Here is a 19747-nt window from a genome sequence, read left to right on the forward strand (position 1 = left end):
ATTATCCAGGGTCTGCCTTGCTTCTTGGGCACCAAATAGGTTGCAGGGAGAGGCAACGACCGATGTTGCCAGGACTCTTCCCATGCAGTTGGCATGTCATGGTGACTGGCATGTTCGGGTGGGTCCCAAAGTGACACGGCAGAGCTTTTTGTGCTAGGAGGCATGTAAAGTTTCTTCCATTTTTGACTGGACCTGGCCATTAGGATGGTTTAAAAGTGCAGTAGCTGCATATTGCTGGTATTATCAGCGTACCTATGCTAACACACTAATTCTGTTACATTTTAATTTTAAAAATTATTATAATGACTGTAATGCTGTCTAATGATCCTTCTCCTTTGACATCAGTTATAGATTATGCATGCAAAAATTGCTTAAAACTTTCATTACTATCAAGGTATTACCTGGACAAAGAATGTCTGCCACAAGACCCCTTGTTCAAGCAAGAATTGAAGATAATGGGCTAAGTTATAGGTTTAATTGGATTTCTCACACCTCTTCATTCTGGCTGCCAATTTTGTTCCTCTTTTATTCCCATGCTTTCCTTGTTCGCATTAAGAGTAGTTTAATCACTGATGGTCAGTCATAAGTCTCTGAAAACAATGCTATTTGTACTGTGCAAGTCAGATAGGAGGCAAAATAATTACTACAGTTTCTGTGCTTGCCTAGAAATAGATTCAAACTTGGGTCTGTTCTCTCTTGAACCGTCCCAAGAATGTGTGCGTTACCACATGCATGCTGAAGTTTCCCAAATTCTCATCTCCTGTGTTGTGTGGGCACAAAGAATGTGGGTGTAAGGGAGAAAAGGAGGGAGGGTTTACCTTATGAAGAAGGAGGATGCTTGGGTCATTCACTCCAAGCGTTGTAATTAATTGACTTCAGATTTGTTTTGTTCTGGGGAGATTTTAATTAAACTTTTTTATATGCTGCTTAATAAACATTTGTCCATAAGCGGTATCTTGTGATCCCTATCTGTAAAGCAGGAGGATTAATTTGCATGTTGTTGTTTGTTGTTTATTTAAATAGCCACAGAAATTATACTGAGTGTTCTGCTACGGCAGCAGTGATGGGTCTTTGCACTGAAGAGTATAGCATCTAAAAGTAGCATTAGGATTATTGTTGCATTTGGGGAGCAGTTGTTTGTTTTTTTTTTAAAAACCAAAACAAAACAGTTTGGATTGGGAGAATATGGAGGAAAATTTCAGTGTAAGTAGTTGATATGTAAGGTCAGAAGAAGAGCCCAGTACCATTTTTTTACACCTGAGTCTGGAAGCAGATTGCTAGGGAAAAAAATTTAAGAAATTGGAGCAGTCTCCCAGCTTCTGGCAATCAAGGTGTTATTGCTTCTTCGGGTTGCATGTGTTTGTTACTTAGTACCTCACACACCACATGTTCATTGCTTTCTCACAGGACACAAAGGCGTATTGCAAAGAGGTGGCTGGAACATAAGCATGGCTGTATTGGGTCAGATGGAGGGTTCATGGAGCCGTGTATCCTGCTTCCCATGGAGGCTTTAATTGGACGCCTAGAGAAGAGTCAGAACAAAGCAAGCATGCGATACTTCCCCTAATACTCTCCAAGCCTCCAGCTATTTTCAGTTCAGGGACTTCCCGAGCCAGATGTGGCTCTATATATTTGGTAACCCTTAGAGGATGTATCTTTTGTGAACTTGTCCAGTCTTTGCTTGAGCCCACATAAACTTTCAGCTTTCAAAGCATCATTTGGCAAGGAGTTTCAAACATCTGCTACCTCTGTGACTACAGAACTTGCCTCTCTCTTGTTTTGAAGTTTGCTTCTAACCAGCTTCTACCATTTAATGCCTCCTAATTGATGTGTTGGACAAGATGGTTTTGTAGCTTTCTATCATATTCCTACTTCCTGGTGTCTTTTCCATACTCAAAGGGTTATAGCTGCTTTGTATGGAAACTGTTCCATACCTTTGATCATTCTTGTTGCATTTCTCTGAACCTATGTGTTTGACCCTTCCTAGTAAGTCCAAGAAGTCTGTAGAGCGGGATTTTCCTTTGCAAAAGCTGTGTTGATGTTTCCTAATTCTGATCTTCATTCTTGTCTGTCCTGATTTATCCAGAACAGTCATCAGTCCTTCATAGTCTTAAATTATTCAAATCTCTGCCTTTTTTTTTTTTTTTTTTTTTTTTTTTTTTTTCTAAAAGCCATGCTCCAATTCTCACCTACCAAGGCAGCTCCAAGTTAGAGGCTGTGTACTGTCATGAGTAATTCAGCTATGTCATTCTTAAAGTTTAGACCTCTGGGGTGATACCGTATGGTCTTGAGCATTTCTTACTGTTCCTTTGTCAGTTTGTTCCATGAATAGTCCTGTCGGATTTAGACACATTCATTGAGTCCCTCACAAAGGAAGACTCCAGCATGGGAACCTCCCAAGATTTTTTCACAGTGCACACTAGTGCAAAAAATTTGTTAATCTTCTCTGTGACGGCCCTGTTTTCTCAGAATCTCCTTTTATACCTTGATCATCACTTGGCACTTCAGACTCTCTGGCAGACCTCCTGCTCCTGATGTGTTTGAAGAAATGATTCATTACTCATTTGATTCCCTTTCCTAGCTGTTCCTCCAGTTCTTTCTAGCCTGCCTTACTACATTTGAAATGCCTGAGTTTGCAGCCTTTTCTGTTTTCCTCATCTGGACTTGGTGTTGGCTTATTGAAGGATGCCTTTTTGCTTCTAGAAAACCTGTGATGAGCCATGCTGATGTCCCTTTGCTGTTCTTGTCTGTCTTAATAAGTCGTGAATACGGGTTCTGTGCTTTCCATGTGGTGGTTGTTATGCAGCTTTGATGCTGCCAGTCAGATTTTATTTCTTGTAGCGGTCTGTTTAGAGCTTCCTTCTAACAAGCTATCTCCTTTTTATGTAGTTACACTTTTTGAAGTATAAGCAAAACAGTAGTGGATTCCTTTGTTTTCATTGTTCCTGTAGGGATGCTCAGTTTAACTGTGTTGTGGTCACTGATGCGTAGTGGTTCTGCAGCTGTAGGTTGTAAAGTCAGGCTCCCGAACCAGCAGCTCTGTGGAACAACCTTTGGTAGTTACCCGATGCTTCCATCTCTGCTCTTGTTCAGCCTACATGGGAGGAGCTGAAATCTCCCTCCACAGAGCCTTGCACCGTGCCTTTGCTGATCTCGCTTGGTGCACTGCTGTCAGCACTGCCATAGTCCAGCCTTGCCTGGTGGTCCCAGCACTCTCCCTGATCCCACCAAGCTCCAGGCCTCTGCTGCTTGGTGAGGTGGAGTTTTCTTTTGCTTTGTTTCTAAACTCTGTGTAGCACATAATATTACTTTGTCATCAGCTGTCTTCCCTACATATTCATATCCTAGGATGATGCAAAATAGTGACCCACTGTCTCCCTTCTGCTAGATTTCTGACTACTGCTAGTGCTTTTGTTTGAGGCTTGATGTTCCAGTGATCCACTTTTTCTTCTACTCCCCCACTTTGTGTAGAAGACAATGTATTGTTGGATTTTCTTCTTGCCACCCTATTTGCTCTGCAGTCATCTGTGTGTCTGTTTTCATTCTTTGATTCTTCTCGGCATCTTCACTTGGTGACCCAGAATCTCCGTGTCTTTCTTTGTCATAGCAATGCCATACTTTTGAACAATGCATTCTTCTAATCCCCTCTCTTCAGTTTAAAATTTCATTTTTCTGATGCTTAGGTACCAGCAACCTGGTTCCTATGTTCAGGTGAACTTCAGCCCACTTGTACAAGTATATTCTAGAAATATTACAGTTCCTGATGAATCTGATCTCTTGCTTTTTCACTATCCTGTAAACTGGGCATTCAGATTCTCTTCTCCTTCTTTCCAGAAGCCCACATTTTGCTGTCAGGATATTTTTCCTTTTCTTCCTAGTGTTACTGGGACCCAGATGGACCACCACACAGGTTTCTCCTCAGCATTTCCTAGGAACCAGTCCAGGCTCTGTGACCTTTGCAGCTGACGGGCAAATCACCATGTGGTCTTCTGTCAGATCCCAGACTCCAGCTGTCTGTTTGCCTGATGATATTCCAACGCACCCTTTCTAGTTTGCATTGTAACTGCCTCATTTATGCATCAGCAGGGAGAGGGTATTTGTCAAAAAGGGTTACTTTGGTCACCGAAACATCTAACTGCCTGTGAAATGACGGTGAAGGAAATGGAGGCGCCAGCGAAGAGAACAAGTGCAGAAGTGGGGTTGCAGTGCTGGACTTAGGAGTTAGTAAGTAGTTGGACTACCAACTTTGCTCTGGCAGAAGTAATAGGAGCAGATAAAGTTGTGATAGTAAAAACAACCTACACATGTGTTTAAATTTAACTTTATATTATTATTATCACCTAGCAAATATTATTGTATTGTCGATGAGTGTAGTAAGTTAACCTTAGGTAGAAAAGGTATGTGTTTACATGTTGAGTAAACAGATTTATCAGTGTATCAGGGGCTCAGTGGGAACAACTCAGAGATCAAAGCACTTCAGATGTGCTTGGGTATCAGAGACATTTGCTTAGGGCAGGGATGTGTAGGACCAATGGGAGGCCCATCCTAGAAGAGAGAAGTCCTGTGTTATATCTGTCATTCATCTGAAATGGTACAAAATACCAGTGTTTGGGGAAAAGCACAGCTACCTAAAATAGGTTCAATATAGACACAATATCAGGAGCTTGTTGAAAGCATGCTCTTTCAAATATCTCAAGAAAATGTCAGTGTCTATTGATATAAGGCTTAACAGACTAAACTGATGCAGAAAATTCCTCTGACATTATAATTGACTTGCCTTTGGTTATAACTTAAATTCTCAGTATGTGTGGGGTTCTCAGTGCATGATACATATGCTGCTTTGTCTGTTAATAGGACTTGTAACAGGTTATTTTGTGTTGCACCAGTCTTTTGTTTTTATTCGTTTATTTTTTTAAGTTTATATTAGTAGGGGGGAGGAGACTGAACTTGACAAAAACTAAAACCTGCCAAATGCTAAGGTTTCTTCTGTAAGGCTTCAACATACAAATGCTAAAAAACCTGAGGGTTATGGGCAAAGCATTTCACAAAAATTAGTACTTTATTGCCCTTTTTTTTTTTTTTAAAAAAAAAAAGGCATTTCTCTATGAATATGTCTTTTACAATTGTAACTCCCCCGCCCCCCCCCTCCACCATTCTACTTTTGGGCAGGGCATCAGAATGATTCCTCTGTCAATGTGCCTCAGTAGTGTGCCTATAGAGAACAAACTTTTAAAATAACTGCTTCTGTATTTTGAGGCTGGGTGTTATGGGATCGTGATGTTCATCAGCATAACATTTTTCTTAGAAGCTCTTCCTTAAAAGACTAACTGTCCAGAGCACTCGGGCTTACTCTTCCTGCTCAGGCAAGAGGATCTAAGGGCTTTCATTAACTGCTGAGTAGAAGAGTAGGGCTGTTGGGTCAGGTGTATAGCTGAGGATACCGCTTCTGGTCAGGTTTGCCATACAGATGTGACATAGCAGCTGGATTTCATGTCCTCCTTCCTCAACTCATGCGTTTGCTTTGCTTGGCTCTTCCAACAGATACCGCCCCAGTATGGTCAGCAAGGTGTAAGTGGCTACTGCCAGCAGGGCCAGCAGCCGTACTACAACCAGCAGCCGCAGCCTCAGCATCTACCACCCCAGGCACAATATCTGTCGCAGGCCCAGCAGAGGTACCAGGCTCAGCAGGTAAGCACCGTCCTCTGCTACTGACAGTCGACCTGGAACTGGAAGCATAAAAATGATCTGTGTGAAATGAACAAAACTCGCCCAACCCCCTTTTGAGAGAGCAGTGTTAAAACCAAAATTAAATAGACACGGAATCAGACAACATCATTCTGAAAAGTCTTTGGGGATATGCACGCAAATGCATCTGCACACACTTTCAGGCTTTATCTTATATCTGCTTTTTTGAATAAAGCCAGTATATGTACCCCAGCAACTATTAATTGTGCTTTTAAAAAGAAGTAATGGTTTCTTGATCAGATGTCAGTGGAGGCTGGAGGTTTTCCTCACTTTTGTTCTGGTTTGTTTTCCTGTTAGACAAACGTCGTTTAGAGCTCCAGCATCTAATATGGTCACTACCATTTTGGTTTTCATATTGTTTCATTAGAGAATAGATGAGTTCAAGATATTTTGGAGGTGCTTTGTCAAGGGAGCTTCTTGGGAGATATTTTTAATTGATATAATAGCTATTAATTTGAATGTTTTCAGTTTGCACACCCAGTTAGTGAAACCGCATAATTCAATATCCATTGCAGTTCTTGAATTGTGCTTTATATGTTAGCCATTAAAATTTATTTAAAGTGATCCTGTTTTTAACTAAGAGGAGAAGTGGTAGTGTATGGGTCTGCTTCCCAGACCTTGAGAAACACCCAGATTTTAGATGCTCAACAAAATGGATGTCCACAGCTGATGCGGCTGTACGTGTAGGCTCAGTTGTTGTCTACAGTCTCAGCTCTGTTAATCACAGAGAGGTGATCTGGAAATGGAAAGATGAAACTAAAGCATACTCACCATCCTGGGAAATCTAACAAAAGTGAGTTGCTCAAGTCTGGGTATTAGTGGAAGCATCAGCACTTGCTGCAACTCAGTCGGGAATTCTGTCAGGCATGGTTGATTAACGTTTTGGGATAATGCTGGTGCAATGTAGGAATCTTAGCTTGAAATAAAAATAGTGTGTAAAATAAACTAACAAAAGATGCCATAAGTAGCAATGATACAGGAGGCTCCCCTCCTTTGATTTTAAAATAAAGCTATGGTAATTTCACCGTGTAATTACATGTTAATTTTTCTTCATCTACATTTTAAAATTCCATTGAGAATTAACTTTTTGCATTAAAATGCTGGATGGTTTATGAAATAGAATTCTTAATTGTATCTATGATGTTCTTGTAAATGTCACCACTTTCCATCTTTTGGATGATATGTAACTGCGACTTTAAAGATTGCAGTTGTGTCTTTAAATTTAATTTTCTCCCTTTTTACTCTGGCATTAAATGCTTGATTTCTCTATGACTCAAAAATACTATTCATAAGCATCTTGGTAAAGTCTTAGCAGATAAAGTCCTAGTAATACAGCCTATGAGACAGAAGAAACACAGCTGCTCCAATGTCTACATATCAGAGTTTGTGAAATTGAAATGTTTTTTTTTTTGCTGCCTTGGACACCTCATCACATTTTAAATACTGTCAGTTGAATGGATTGAGTATTTTAGTCTAAAAAATACACAAAGCGTACCAACTATACAGGACTTACGAAATAACAAGATACTGATTTATCTGTTGATACATGTTCCAATTACATCATTTGCTATCATAGCCAGTAAAGCAAAGGTTTGTGCAATGAAGTGAGGGGGTGTCACAGAAGAAAGGCAAAACGAGAGTAAAGCCTTCCGTATATTGTGGACTTCAGAGAACTAAGATGAAAAGACAGGCAGGGACAGATTCACAAGTAGAAGATAGCAGCCTTGATTTGGCCAATTTTTTTCTGTGAGGATTTGAGAGGATGATACAGGCATCTCAAGGTCAATAGGCATTTTTGCCTGAATCTGCAAATTCACATTAGGCCCTCACCAACACAGCCTTGTGGTTGGTAATCCTTGCTGTGAGAATTGCACCTGAAATTCTTGGTGGTTTGTGAATGGCTGGTTGGTTATCCTGTCCTTCAGTAGTGGTCAGCCTCTTAAGTTTTGAACTCTGATCGCAGGTTCTGAATTGCACAGGCCTTCCCTGGATTTTTTGTGTGTAATGGGACTATTTCATGTAAATAGTAAGTAGTCCTTAAAAGCTTGGGGCTTGCTCCTTTTCTTTTCCCTGTCTCCAGATTGGTTCGATGGCTGCTCTTCCCCCTGTCTTAAGAAGGGTCATCAGGTGAACACCTTCTCTCTAATGTTTCTCTGTAAAACCTCACCATTGTGTTCTTTAAACTAGGCAAGGCCCCCAAACACCCTGTTCTCTCTAGGCTTGCTTTGAACTGGAGGTTTGACTACATGACCTCTCTGTGAAGGTCTCTTCAAACGTCTGTGATTCTGTGTTGCTGTGATTTAATATTGGCTTTTCATATTCTAAACAGAATTTAAAAACAAACTACAAAATCATGTAATACTTGGTGCACCGGTTGGTTTATCTTTCTTATTTCTACTCTTAAAAATATGACTACATCCTGCTTATGTAATCCTGTCTATTAGAAAACTGAGCTAGTCTCAGTCATACAATCCGTCATGCTTTCTGTCAGTCATCCTTAGTTTTACTCTGTCTTTCCAGCTTGCAAATTAATTTCCTCCATGTTTTCTGTATTCTTTATCAACCGTTTTCTTGTCTTCGTATATTGATTTAGTTGCTTTTTGCACTCAACATTGGTGCAAAGTCCTAGTTTTGAATGGTCACAACTTTGAGGAAGTTATGGTCACTTGTTTCAGGATGTCGGCCTCAAGAAGAGAAGCTGGCTTCCGAAGATGCTTTTGTCTTGTGCTCGCTAGCCAGAATGATGGGGAAACTTTAGACTACAGTTGTTTTTCCTGGAGAGCATGGTTGGGTCATGAAGCAAGAGAAAATCGCTCTAATAATATTGATCTTGTTCATGGTAGCCCCAGCTGTGGATCAGGGCGTTATTATTCTGGTCATTCTCCAAGTACATAACAAAAAAGTGGTCTTTGCCCCAAAGAGTTTATAGGCTATTCTGTGCCTGGTGGACTGGAAGCTGAACTTGCTTGTAGCAGGGGAGCAGCTGTGAGGGGAAGAAGTTTCATATTCTGTTTCAGGGTAAATAAGCTGTCTCCCCGACTGCCGCCTTTGCGATGTGTGATTGAACTGGTTTTACTTCAGGATGGAGAAGGGAGCTTCTTCTCAGTAATTTGCCTCTTTTTCCCTACTGTATTTTCTTTATTTCCCTTGTAGATTTATGTCAGTCTACTTATTTTGGAGATTATCAAGCTGAAAGTAGTGTTTGTTCTGCATGGATGATGGACTTTTTCTCGCCACTGGTTTCCTTTTATGTAAAACCCTGTAGTGTGATGTACTGGGTATTCTATTATGGGGAGAAAACTGATAGGAAATTTCATACAAATAATGGTTTATTTTTGCTCTTTTAGACATAGTGTGAGTGAGCTTCTGCAGTCAGGTGTAACTCCTAGTGTTCTGCCTTGGAATTGGTATTCGTCTTCATTTCTCACGTATTGTGGAAGTGTGAAGCAATTGCTCCTTTTTCTTGACTCACTTGAATTCAATATGCAATCTTGTTGGTAAAAGTAAACAGATAAAATAATTTCTGGGACTGTTCCAGTGACTTGTGATTTTCCTATCTTTTAACAAGCGTGGAGGGGAAGGAGGAGAGTGGGATTTATTTGAATGTTTGAACTGTAAGTTGTTTAGATCTTTGTTAAATTGATTGCATGGGGGCAGAAAGGGAGTTTCTAAGAGGTTATTTGATAGTAATACTGGCATAGTTTACCATAGAGCCATATTGTAAGCCAGTATCAGTCATCCCCTCTTCATATCGGGAGCCTGCTGTTAAAAACCATTAAAGGAAGAGCTTTGTTTTAAGCAAATTTATTGCAGTAGCAGATTCATTGATCATTAGATATTGCCGGTAGATGTAGATACCGCCTTGGTTTGTTTTGTGTTTTTTTGGTTTTTTTTTTTTTTAAACATCTTTTTACCTTTACTGCTCTTTAAAAGAAAAGAGAAAGATGTGCTACATTGCTACAGTGTTGCCCTTGGCAGGGTTTTTCATCTCGAAATGGCATATAAATGAATAAATGCTTCAGTTGTTTTTGCAGTTTTAAATCTTTTGCCATAAGTAGAAGTGATATTTTGCTCAAGAATGTCATGTAATTGCAAACTTAAACTGTCATCATTAAACATTATTTTGTTAAGATAGTATGATGTGTATTTTGGGTTATTACGCTTTCCAACTGGCTTTTAAACAGCCATGTTTATATATTTTCTTGTTTTATGTAGCATGTGTTCATATGTATTGAGAGAGGATCGTGCCTTTGAGGTTTAATGTGTTACTTTATGAGTTGGGGCCATATCACTTTTTGACAGATGAAGCAGATCAGCAAAATAATTATGGTTTTACTCTTAGTTAGACAAAAATAGTTATTTTCTTCTACACCTGCTACTGTTATCCTGAAGTCATCTTTTGTTTGAAGTATTCCTGGAAGCTTTCCGCTTGCAAGTTTCCAGAATAGAGTGGGATTATGCTGATCCCTTCTCTCACGTGCAGGCATGAGATTAAAAGCAGGAAGAAAAGCGTGGCAGGTCCTTGAGGTGGGGCATGCGTGCGTGCTTTTCTGGGGCATTGGCCCTTCTGGTTAACAGTGTGCACGAAAAGGCTCTGTGTGTGTGTGTTTTTATACCACTCCTGTGTGGTTACCATAATTTCTTTTAAATGCCGTAAAGGAACAGTCAAGTAGTTCAGGCTCAGTCTTTAGTCTGTTTTTATTTAAAAGGAGAATTTTTTTTTATAAACAAACAAGACTCCTTAACGTCAGGTTTTATTAAAATGTTCTAAAAGCTGGCCAAACCCTTGTTTCTCCACCAGTATAATACCTTACCTACCGATAAGACCTACTGATCATGATGAGATTTTTTTCAACCCAAATTGTCATAGGACAAATAAAGAGAATAACTAGTGGTTTTTTTTCTGAGAGTGGGCCAGGGCCACGATTGCAGTTCAGGCCAGTAAGAATGAGTGAACCATTTCAGTGGTCCCAGGAAGAAAGGCAGCCAGGGCAGGAAGACAGCATGCGTGATGAGGTGGGGAGCATCCGTCATGGTGCCTCAGTTGGTCTCTCCAGGAGCCGGGCTGGGGACCACTTAGGTTCCTGCAAGGGGCTGTGGCTTCTCTCTAGTTCCCCAAAATGGGGTCAATGATAAATTGACCGCAAATTTCGTGTTTGTTCCGGAACTGGTGACAGTGGTCTGAACTAGTCTGTCGCAAGCCCGAGATGATGATGAGAATGTTCTTGTGCAGACATCTGTTTCTAGCGTTGAGTCAGTGCAAGGTAGGACAGATAAAATATTACCGATTTGAAACAGGCTTTGGAAATGTGAACAAAATGTGAAACTAATTAATCTGTTTTCATGTCCAAGCTGTATGACTGTCATGAAAACAGAACAAATTGTATTGTGGCAAAATGCATCAAATTATTAAAGTGATTGCGGTACAATGAGGATGGAGTATTATTTTTAAATTCAGTGTGAGCTGCTAAAGTTCTTTTAACAGTGTAATAAGCAGCATGTTAATTAACATTGTCAAGCTGTTTTTGGGGTGTAACAGTGCACAAAAATACTGTTGTTTTAAGTTAGGAATAGTTGTGTTACATGCAAATACCAAATTCATGAGTAACTAATACAGACAATCCTCAACGAGTCCAAATGTAAGTTTTATACCTCAACACAATCATTCTTTTCAATAAAATCTTCACTCTTGAGTTACTAGAAACCGGCACAGAATTAGCAGTCAGCTGTACTGTAGTTTAGTCAAACTCCTGCAGAATTTAATTTAAACTTCTTTTAGAATATACGGGGCCTTGCAAGTAACGTATAGCTGCCTACAGCTTCAAGTTGTAATAAAAATTGTTTTTCCTTCTGCCCTTTTAACTCTTCTGTCTGTAATCATCTACCACTATATGAATGGTTGCACTTAATATTTGTTGTGTTACGAACGACAGGAAATCTGGGAAAGAAGCTTCTTGTATGTTAATCTGACTCTTGCTGCCAGGCATATAGGAAAGCATTCTTTGTGGAACTTGGCTATTACAGTTATATGAAAACTCATAATCAAATTTAACGTTCAGGAGAGACTGTTGCCTGTCAACATTGGCAGTGGCTGACACCACTGCTTGTTGTGTGCCGTAAATCCTTCAGGACTTCCGTCATCTCAGCAACAGAAGCGCCTAGTACCCAGCGTATATTCATGCTGTCTTAAATGTTGGGCTTGTTTTTAGCTTAGAAGTAATTATTTTCTTTCCAAGGTAAAGAGGTAGAAGGGAGAAGCGATTTCTTTAAACTGTTCAACCCCAAATTCATGGCACTAAGAACTTTTGCTTTGGTGGGTGGGTGCTTGTTGGTTGGCTTTCAGAAGCCAGGACTGCTTGTACATAGCAAGCAGAGAAATGCCTGACAGCAAAACGTCCAGGTGAAAAATCTCATATAGATATACATACTTCTGCCAGCTTTTCCAGCCTCCTTTCTGTGGGACCTGAAATTAGAGACAAGGAAAAACAACAGTATAACTTTTTATGAAGGCATCCGTTCTGGTACGCTGAACCTTCTGTTGCCAACCTACTTCAGAGAGATCAGACAGACATCAAAAGGCAGAGTGCAGCCTTGACTTTTTGCATCTGTAATAAACGTTGGCTGGACTTGGGGAGAAGGAGGGAAGGTGAGCAGGCGTTCAGCAACTGACTTCCAAACTCACACACCATGATTTAAATCCTGGCTTCTAGACAAGCCACCAGTGACCAGCACCTCTGAAAGGCAGTCGTCACCTTGCCTTGCTGAACACTGAAGTGATTTAAAAACAAACAAACTGTTGAAATACTTAGGAACCATACTGGTCTTTGTGCATAAAACTAATTTATCCTTTTTGAGCCTTTCTTTAAGCCTATGATGTTTTCAGGAAGGGTAAATGAAGTTTGATCCTGTGTAGGTTCAATGAACGCTTAAGCGATTGAAGTCTCTGCCAGTTAGATTTCTGATTTTATAAAGTCTTATTTCATAATCATGATGCTGCTATAATAGCAAATAAGTGTTAAGCATATGGCTGTTTATCTCTGTGGCGGAGGTTACTTACCCAGCTCAGGAGTTCAGTGAAACCGTGATTCCTGTTGTGCTACATCTTCTCCCAGTAGTGGGAATAGCTGATTATTGTCCATTTGGGGAATGCTCTGTTTGCTCAGCGTTGCTTGTATCATTCCAGGAAATGTGTCAAACCTTTCTCTTTTTCCCTCAGTGATTTATATCTGTATTTATAAGATTATAATAGGTGCTAGCTTGTCAGACTTGGAGAATGATCTTCCAGAGCCAAGTAGCTAGCGGGAATAGTCAGGCAGAAAAAGCAAGGATAATTGTCTGTAAACTCACACCTGAGCACGAACACAAAATTGAGGGCATAGCATGGAGCAGTGCTCACAGCAGCACAGGCTTATTTTTGCTGAAGGCATGTTGACCAAACCCAAAAAAATGCATTCAGATTTTGAGACGACTTTCTCAGCCTCGTTATTTTAAAGCGAGCGTTTACAGACGTGGTGATCGATTTAGCCAAATAAAAATCAACTCTAGTCTATTAGGTCTGAAGCCTTTAAAGTTAGCATGTATAATTACCCCTCACACATATCTGTCTTTGTAGTAGCTTGGACTTGTTAAGTGATGTTACTGGGAAAGGCAAAGTATTTCATCTTGCAAAGTGGTACTACTGTTTATGTGTAAAATGTAGCAAACTTGTTTATGCTTCTGTTTTATTAACTTCCAAAGGGCTGTCAGTGAAAGTATTTGTTTGCCTCTGTGTTGTCTTAACAACTGTATGGCACCTTCAGTTGAAGTTCCCTCATTGTAGTTAAACGTTTTCCCAGCCTGTGTGTTCTTTTGCTGTGTTCATCTATTGATGGTTTTCTGCCAAAAGTAGGCTTTTCCATCTGCAGCTTGAAGGAGGAATTTTGAAGGGCGGCTTTCTTCTGAGAAAGCAGCAAGTGCACCTCTTCAGGCATCTGCTGCTGATGGGGGTTTGATGATAACTGGCCGGATAGTCAGAGGAGATGGGTCAGAGCACACTGCAGACCTGTTTGGCAGGAATGTTCGTGACCACCTGTACCCTGCTGGTTTTTAATTTTTATCCCGTTTTTGTATCATTCTAAACCTAGTAGGCATATCGCAGCTCTTGTGCTTATAAGATGAGCAATGCAGCAAGGCTCGAGTCCTTGATGAGTTTTTTCATGTACTAAAATGAAGTTAGCATACAGTACCGTAAAGGCATTCTGGCAATAAGAGCCACCTTTCAGCTAAATTGGAAAGAGAAAATTTAGTTTGGGGGGGAAAAGGGAAGTCCTCTTTCGCTCCTTTATTTTTTAAGTGGTCAGTTACTTACACACCATCAGTTTGTAGATTCAGCAAGCAATGTTCCATGTCTGTAAAATAATCTCTGCAAAGCATTCTAGTGCAAAAGGTGGGGATGCTGAATCATTTTTTCAAACTAAAAACTTAAGTATTTGTAAGCAAATAATCCTGAAAGGAAACGTTTTTCATCTCAACTACAAAAACTATGTAAAGTCTATAATGGATTTAGTATATTATGCTTAGAGAAAAGTCTTATTATTAATGAGTTTAGAAATACAGTAAGATACACGTGTTCAAATGTACTTCTCAGAGTTTTCAAATCAGTGGTTTGGCTTTGATCCACAAAGTATTATTATTGTTGTTGTTACAAGGGTGGTATTTAAAGTTTTTAAATTCTGATTTCTCTCAGTATTTAAATCACAGAAGGTTAATTAAACCAGTTCTTTATTTTGTGATTGCTTGAGAATATTAACCTCACAAAGCCTGCATTAAATCAGTGAATTGATAGAATTGCATTTGCTTTATAAAATAGCTCTACAAGAGCAAAGACAAAGCCATTTATAGTTCACTGCCATTAATTGCTTGGCATTTAGATATTAGCGTAGGAGTCTATTAATTAACTTGATAGTAAAACTATTGGAATGCAGGCTGATAAAAAATATTTTGTTTCAGGAGATCAGTGATCATAACTATTGTTGTTCCCCTTACCACTCTCCTTATTACTCAATGATGATTTTCTTTTATTCTGAGAGCAAAATTAATATCCCAGAAATAATTTTATCTGTACCTTTGAAATTTAGCAGTAAGTTGAACAGCATAATGAGTTTATCAAAGGATACCTGATCATGTAATAGTCATTTACTTTATGAACCATTAATCTGATGGCTGTTCATAGACAAAGTTGTCTACATAAATGTTTTGGAATATAAATGCACAAATCCTGTTTTAAGAAAAAATCTAAAATACCAATAGTACAGTATTATGAATTAAGTGATAAAGTTGTAAAGTCTGAGAAGTACTAATAAATCTGAGTGGTAGTTTTGTTGGTTTGTTTAGTTCTGTATGAACAGTATATATTCCAAATTTTAGTGGTCTTGTAAATTATACCTCATGGCCAGTTGCAATGCAGCAGTATTCTCTTATGGCCTTTAAATTAATGTACTTTATTTTCCTCAGAGGTAGGGAAAATAAGTTTGTTAATATTTCTTGGCATAAAATTTACCCCCTTTATTTTTATTTTTTTTTTGGCTGCCCATATTTTCTTTAATAATTGAAGATGGTCAGTGTACATATACTTAGTTTTCTGGTTTTTGAATTGGGATTTTGTCGTTAAGACAATGTATTGTCTGAATATAGGTCAGCATATATTTTATACATAGTCATTATCCTTTCTAGTATTTCCCTTTTATTGCATTTCTCTCCTACTGTAGTAGGATTTAGAATAGATTTTGGAGCATGCAGCTAAAATCTTACAGGGTGTTTTAGTTGTTGTAGTCAGATAGGGACAACAAAGAACCAAGTAGCAAATCAAAGTAAAAAAGATACCACTTAAAAAACAAGTTTACCTTTACATGTTGACAAAACTGCTTGGTGTTTTTGTTGTGGGAGAGAGGAGAACAACTGTTGGTCTTGGTGAGCAATAAATCAAGCTCTGCAAGAGCACAGACTCCCTCTTCACGTCTTCCTCGCGCTTCTCCCCGATTGCCAAGTACCCATCTTAGGTGTCTTCCAAATGCATGTTTTCAGGTAGAAAATTAAACAACTAGCTATACGTATTTGGTTTTTGGGCATCTGCCTACAGAATTCATAAAGGTTGTGCTCTTTCACCCTCACAAGAAAGGAGATATTTATTGTTGCTTTATTACCTAGCAGTCCTTTGCCAACTTGGAATGGAAGTCACTGTTTTTTTCGTTGCTCTATTAAAGAGCAGTCAGTCAGTGGTCTGGCCTCAGAGCTTTAAGTTTTCATCGCTTCTTTCACGTGTTCTCCACCCATCCCCTCTCCTGCCATTCCCAACACCAACCCAGTTGGGAATACTTCCTTTCAAAAAAATCACAGTTGTGGTGATGGCGGTGAAGATTTTTCTACGTCAAAGATTAAAGAAATCGTTTGCTGCTGTTGGTTTAAACTGGTGTATTGTGCAGTCCGTTTAATTGCTTCTGCTGCTGGGCGCTTCCTTCTGTAAACTATTGTTCTCTTTCTGTAAATTATTTTTCTCTTTCCACTCCTTGGTCTAAGGTATTTTTCCACGTTGTGGCTGGATTTAAAGACTGTTGCGCAGGTAGTCTGTGTCTTAGCAGACTGCAGAGAGAGAGGGGACGGTAACGCAGCTAATTCTCTACGCCCAGTAGCACCAAATGTAACATGCTAAACCTCTTGCATACTGAAAGATTAAGTTAACCGAAACAATAGAGTCCAGCTGAGAAAACCTTCTTTCCCAAAATTATTACAGGCTTTGCATCTGAACTTCAATTCCTTCTCCTGTGATTTTGCTATCGATAAAATAGTAGGTAAACCTCGTTTCAGTCATGTCTTTTTAAGAAACTTCCATGGTGGAGTATTAGGGAGTAAGTTATCAAGTGTCACTGAACTGTGATATAAGTGTTGTCTATAACATAATATAGCTTTATATTTGGAGGGGGAGGGAAAAACACACCAAACAAACCTCACCATTCTGGGGTTTTTTTTATGTAACCTCAGTGATGTTTTGGGTGTTGCTTGCAACCCTTCCTCACAGATTTGCGGGTTTTCATGAGCCTTTAGATGCAGTCGTGGCTTTTACCTCGGAGCAAGGTTACAGACCATGCCCCTAAGAAAACGCTGAAGAAATGTTTCCTGGTCTCAAGTGAAGAAGTCTCATCCTTGGGTACCTAGCTCGATTAGCCTAGAGATAGCAGCTGCTCTTGGTGCAGCTTTTCTCTTTATTCTGTAAGCTGGCTTCAGGCTTTCAGCTCTGCTGTAAGCTGCGGGCACTGCTCTGACCTCATTTCTGCCAGCGAGCCGTATGCTTGGGAGGGCTTCCTCGGCGGCAGCAGGCAGTCTGGGGCTGGCTGCTGCCCTCTGGGGCATGGAGCCCCCCAGCTCCCCGCTTCTGCAGCAGCCGAGTTGAAAGAAACGGCAGGTTTTCAATCCTGTCCCTCTCCTGCCTTTTGCCAGGTTTAGCTCTTCCTTCGGGGTGCAGAGCTGTTTCTCAGCCCAGCTTCCTTCGCGTCTCGGGTTTGCCGGAGAGATGCGTTCCTCACAGAGTTTTAGGAAGGACTAGTTTGGCGGGGCAGGATGCTGGATGGCACAAAATCTGTAAGTCATCACATTAACGTGGTTGTCTGTCCCAAGTGACTATAAAGAATAGGACATGTAAAAACTGCCAGGGTTTGTTTCTTTCCTTCCTTCTTTCTTTCTTTCTTTCTTTCTTTTTTTTTAAAAAATTATTTGTCAGTGAAAGGATGGGCAGGGAGAGGAAGGAGTGGGTGTAGAAAATGAAAGCATGCTTGGACTGCCCAGCCTTGCAGGGTTTTTTAGGAAAAGTCCAAAAAGCTCTATAAACATGGGAAAATTAATGGAAATAAAATGCTTGTTTTACCCCTTATTTCCAAGTTCTATTTCTCAGATTAGAACCTCTTCAGGTTCTCTTCTCATCTCTTCATTCACACTGGAACTTCACATCTGTAGAACAAAGAAACTACTTTTTTTGCCTGTAAATGAAGAACTGACAGCTGTTTATCAGGCTGTGCAATGTGCAACACATTTTAATACAAACATCAAACCTGCCTATTTTTTTTTCATGTGGCCTATTACAAGTATGAGAGAAGAAAACTATAAGAAACGTCTTGCTTCTGATTAAATCCACTATTGATATGCTCTGTGATCCATGCAATGCCATAGTGGTGGAAAGAGAATAGCAAGACAAGGATTTCCGAGAATGATTTCATCTTGGAGCTCTTCCTGCATCACTTGCTTAACGTGGCTCCTGGAGGCCATACAGGCGAGACACATGTGAAAATGGACTGGAGCGTGTAGGAAGAGACCCTTCCCTCTTGTTGGTTGGCTCAGATTATCTGTTATGTGACTAGAAGCCATGCTGTCCAAACAGTGTTCTTCCTATAAGATGTGGGGGGCTTTTTTTGACCCTATCTGCGTTTAAAATGCTTTCAGTGTATTCTGCAGGGGAAAACCTTCCATAGGTAGGTAATCTGAGTTTCTAATAACTTCCTGAGAGTTTTGATGGATTGAACCTTAATAATACATTTGCTTACTTAAGTTCACTATCTTTTTGCATCAACTGCTGCTTGCTACGCAAAGTATATTTTTTCCTTCCCCCTCTGGTGTCTTAAGACTTAACTTAGTTGTCATTCTGTGATAATTGGGATCCTGAAGGGAGAAAATGGTGTTCCCATTGTAGATTTCTTTTTTTTTTTTTAAATTAGCTTAAAAAAGAGATCCAGGAAACAGTAAGTTTTAGAATGAAACTGCAGATATCTTGGAAGGGAAGGTATTAATAATATTGAAGAAGAGAGGTCTTACTGACAATGGCTGGTCTACACCTGAGGCGTCCAAACAGGTGGGTTTTCCAAATTTCTCCAGGTACCTGGTTGGATTTTCCTCTGAGGAGTTGGGTATGATTTCTGGATGAATTATCTTCTTTTTGAAAAGGAAAGGACTATTTTGTTTGGACAATTCGCTGATGCTCTTGACTCCCTTAGTGCCTGTATGGAAGATAAAGACCAAAATTAACTTGGTAAGGCAAAGCACCGTCTTTGTTTCTGAGGGTACAATCCTGCCCTGGCTTTACTGTGGGGAAATAAATGATAGTCACCTGAAAGAAGAGCAGTCACTGCTTGCCAGCCCCACAGAAGCAACAGTCAACAAATAGCATCAGCATGCTGTGGAAGATGCCAGCCTGCTGCTTGCCGTACTTCAGGACAGTTGCTTTCCTTGTCTCCATTTAGGTTTCCATGGTGGTGGTAGGGGGTTGGCCTGAAATTACTTTCATATTCTGGTTATGAGCAGGGTTTATTCGCTTCATCACGTAAATATAGACTAGCATGTTGAAGGGGATTGCCAGACTGCACTGGTAATCTACCTCTGGTGGTTAGCACTCTCTTCTCTTTTTGTTGGCGTAATGGGTGCTGGGACCTACCAGACAATTTTTTCCTGCAATCAACTGTTCCCTCTGTGCAGTAAGAGACTTGGTTGCTGGTTTGTGCACAGTGCTCTCCAGCTGCAATTTCCTTTTCTTCAAGGCTTTAGGGATTTTTGTTTGTTTTGTTTTTTCCATTTATGATTCATAAAATTCAAGACATGTATATGCATTTCTTCTTGAGCCAGGATCTTCTGCAGGATTCCATCTACATCCTGCAGGACCTCTGCAGACCATCTGTCCGGGATTCAAGCAAACCTCTCTGCTCTTTTGTCCTTAGTGGATCGTTCCACGCAGGGCTGCATTCTGTTGGCTGCTTGCGTGAGAGTCAGTGTTGCCTGTGCCCCTGGGCATAACATTTTTTCTGAGCGCAGCCTTACCTACAATATTCCTCTTAACAGGTTGGCTGTCCTTTGTTGTCAGTTTTGTGCTGCCAGAGAGTGTACAGCTTGGGAGATGACATGTTAGGTATTAAGGTTGGGCTCGAAGTTGGCTGTATAGGGATATGTCACTGTTCTGGTAAGTAATTCTTCTTTTTTTTTTTTTTTT

At 40.0% G+C, this 19747-nt stretch overlaps 1 protein-coding gene across 9 annotated transcripts in view; it reads left to right on the forward strand.

Annotated features, from left to right (window-relative positions):
• ARID1B (AT-rich interaction domain 1B) overlaps positions 1-19747 on the forward strand; it is a 300848-nt gene that overhangs the window by 44442 nt on the left and 236659 nt on the right. For all 9 annotated transcript variants that reach the window (XM_035899774.1, XM_035899768.1, XM_035899771.1 and 6 more), the window contains exon 2: positions 5542-5688. In XM_035899774.1, the coding sequence (XP_035755667.1) occupies positions 5542-5688 (147 nt within the window). The remainder of the gene's footprint in view (positions 1-5541; positions 5689-19747) is intronic.

The sequence above is a fragment of the Egretta garzetta genome, unplaced genomic scaffold (assembly GCF_000687185.1).
Source record: "Egretta garzetta isolate BGI_Z169 unplaced genomic scaffold, ASM68718v1 scaffold397, whole genome shotgun sequence".
Classification (NCBI taxonomy): Eukaryota; Metazoa; Chordata; class Aves; order Pelecaniformes; family Ardeidae; genus Egretta; species Egretta garzetta.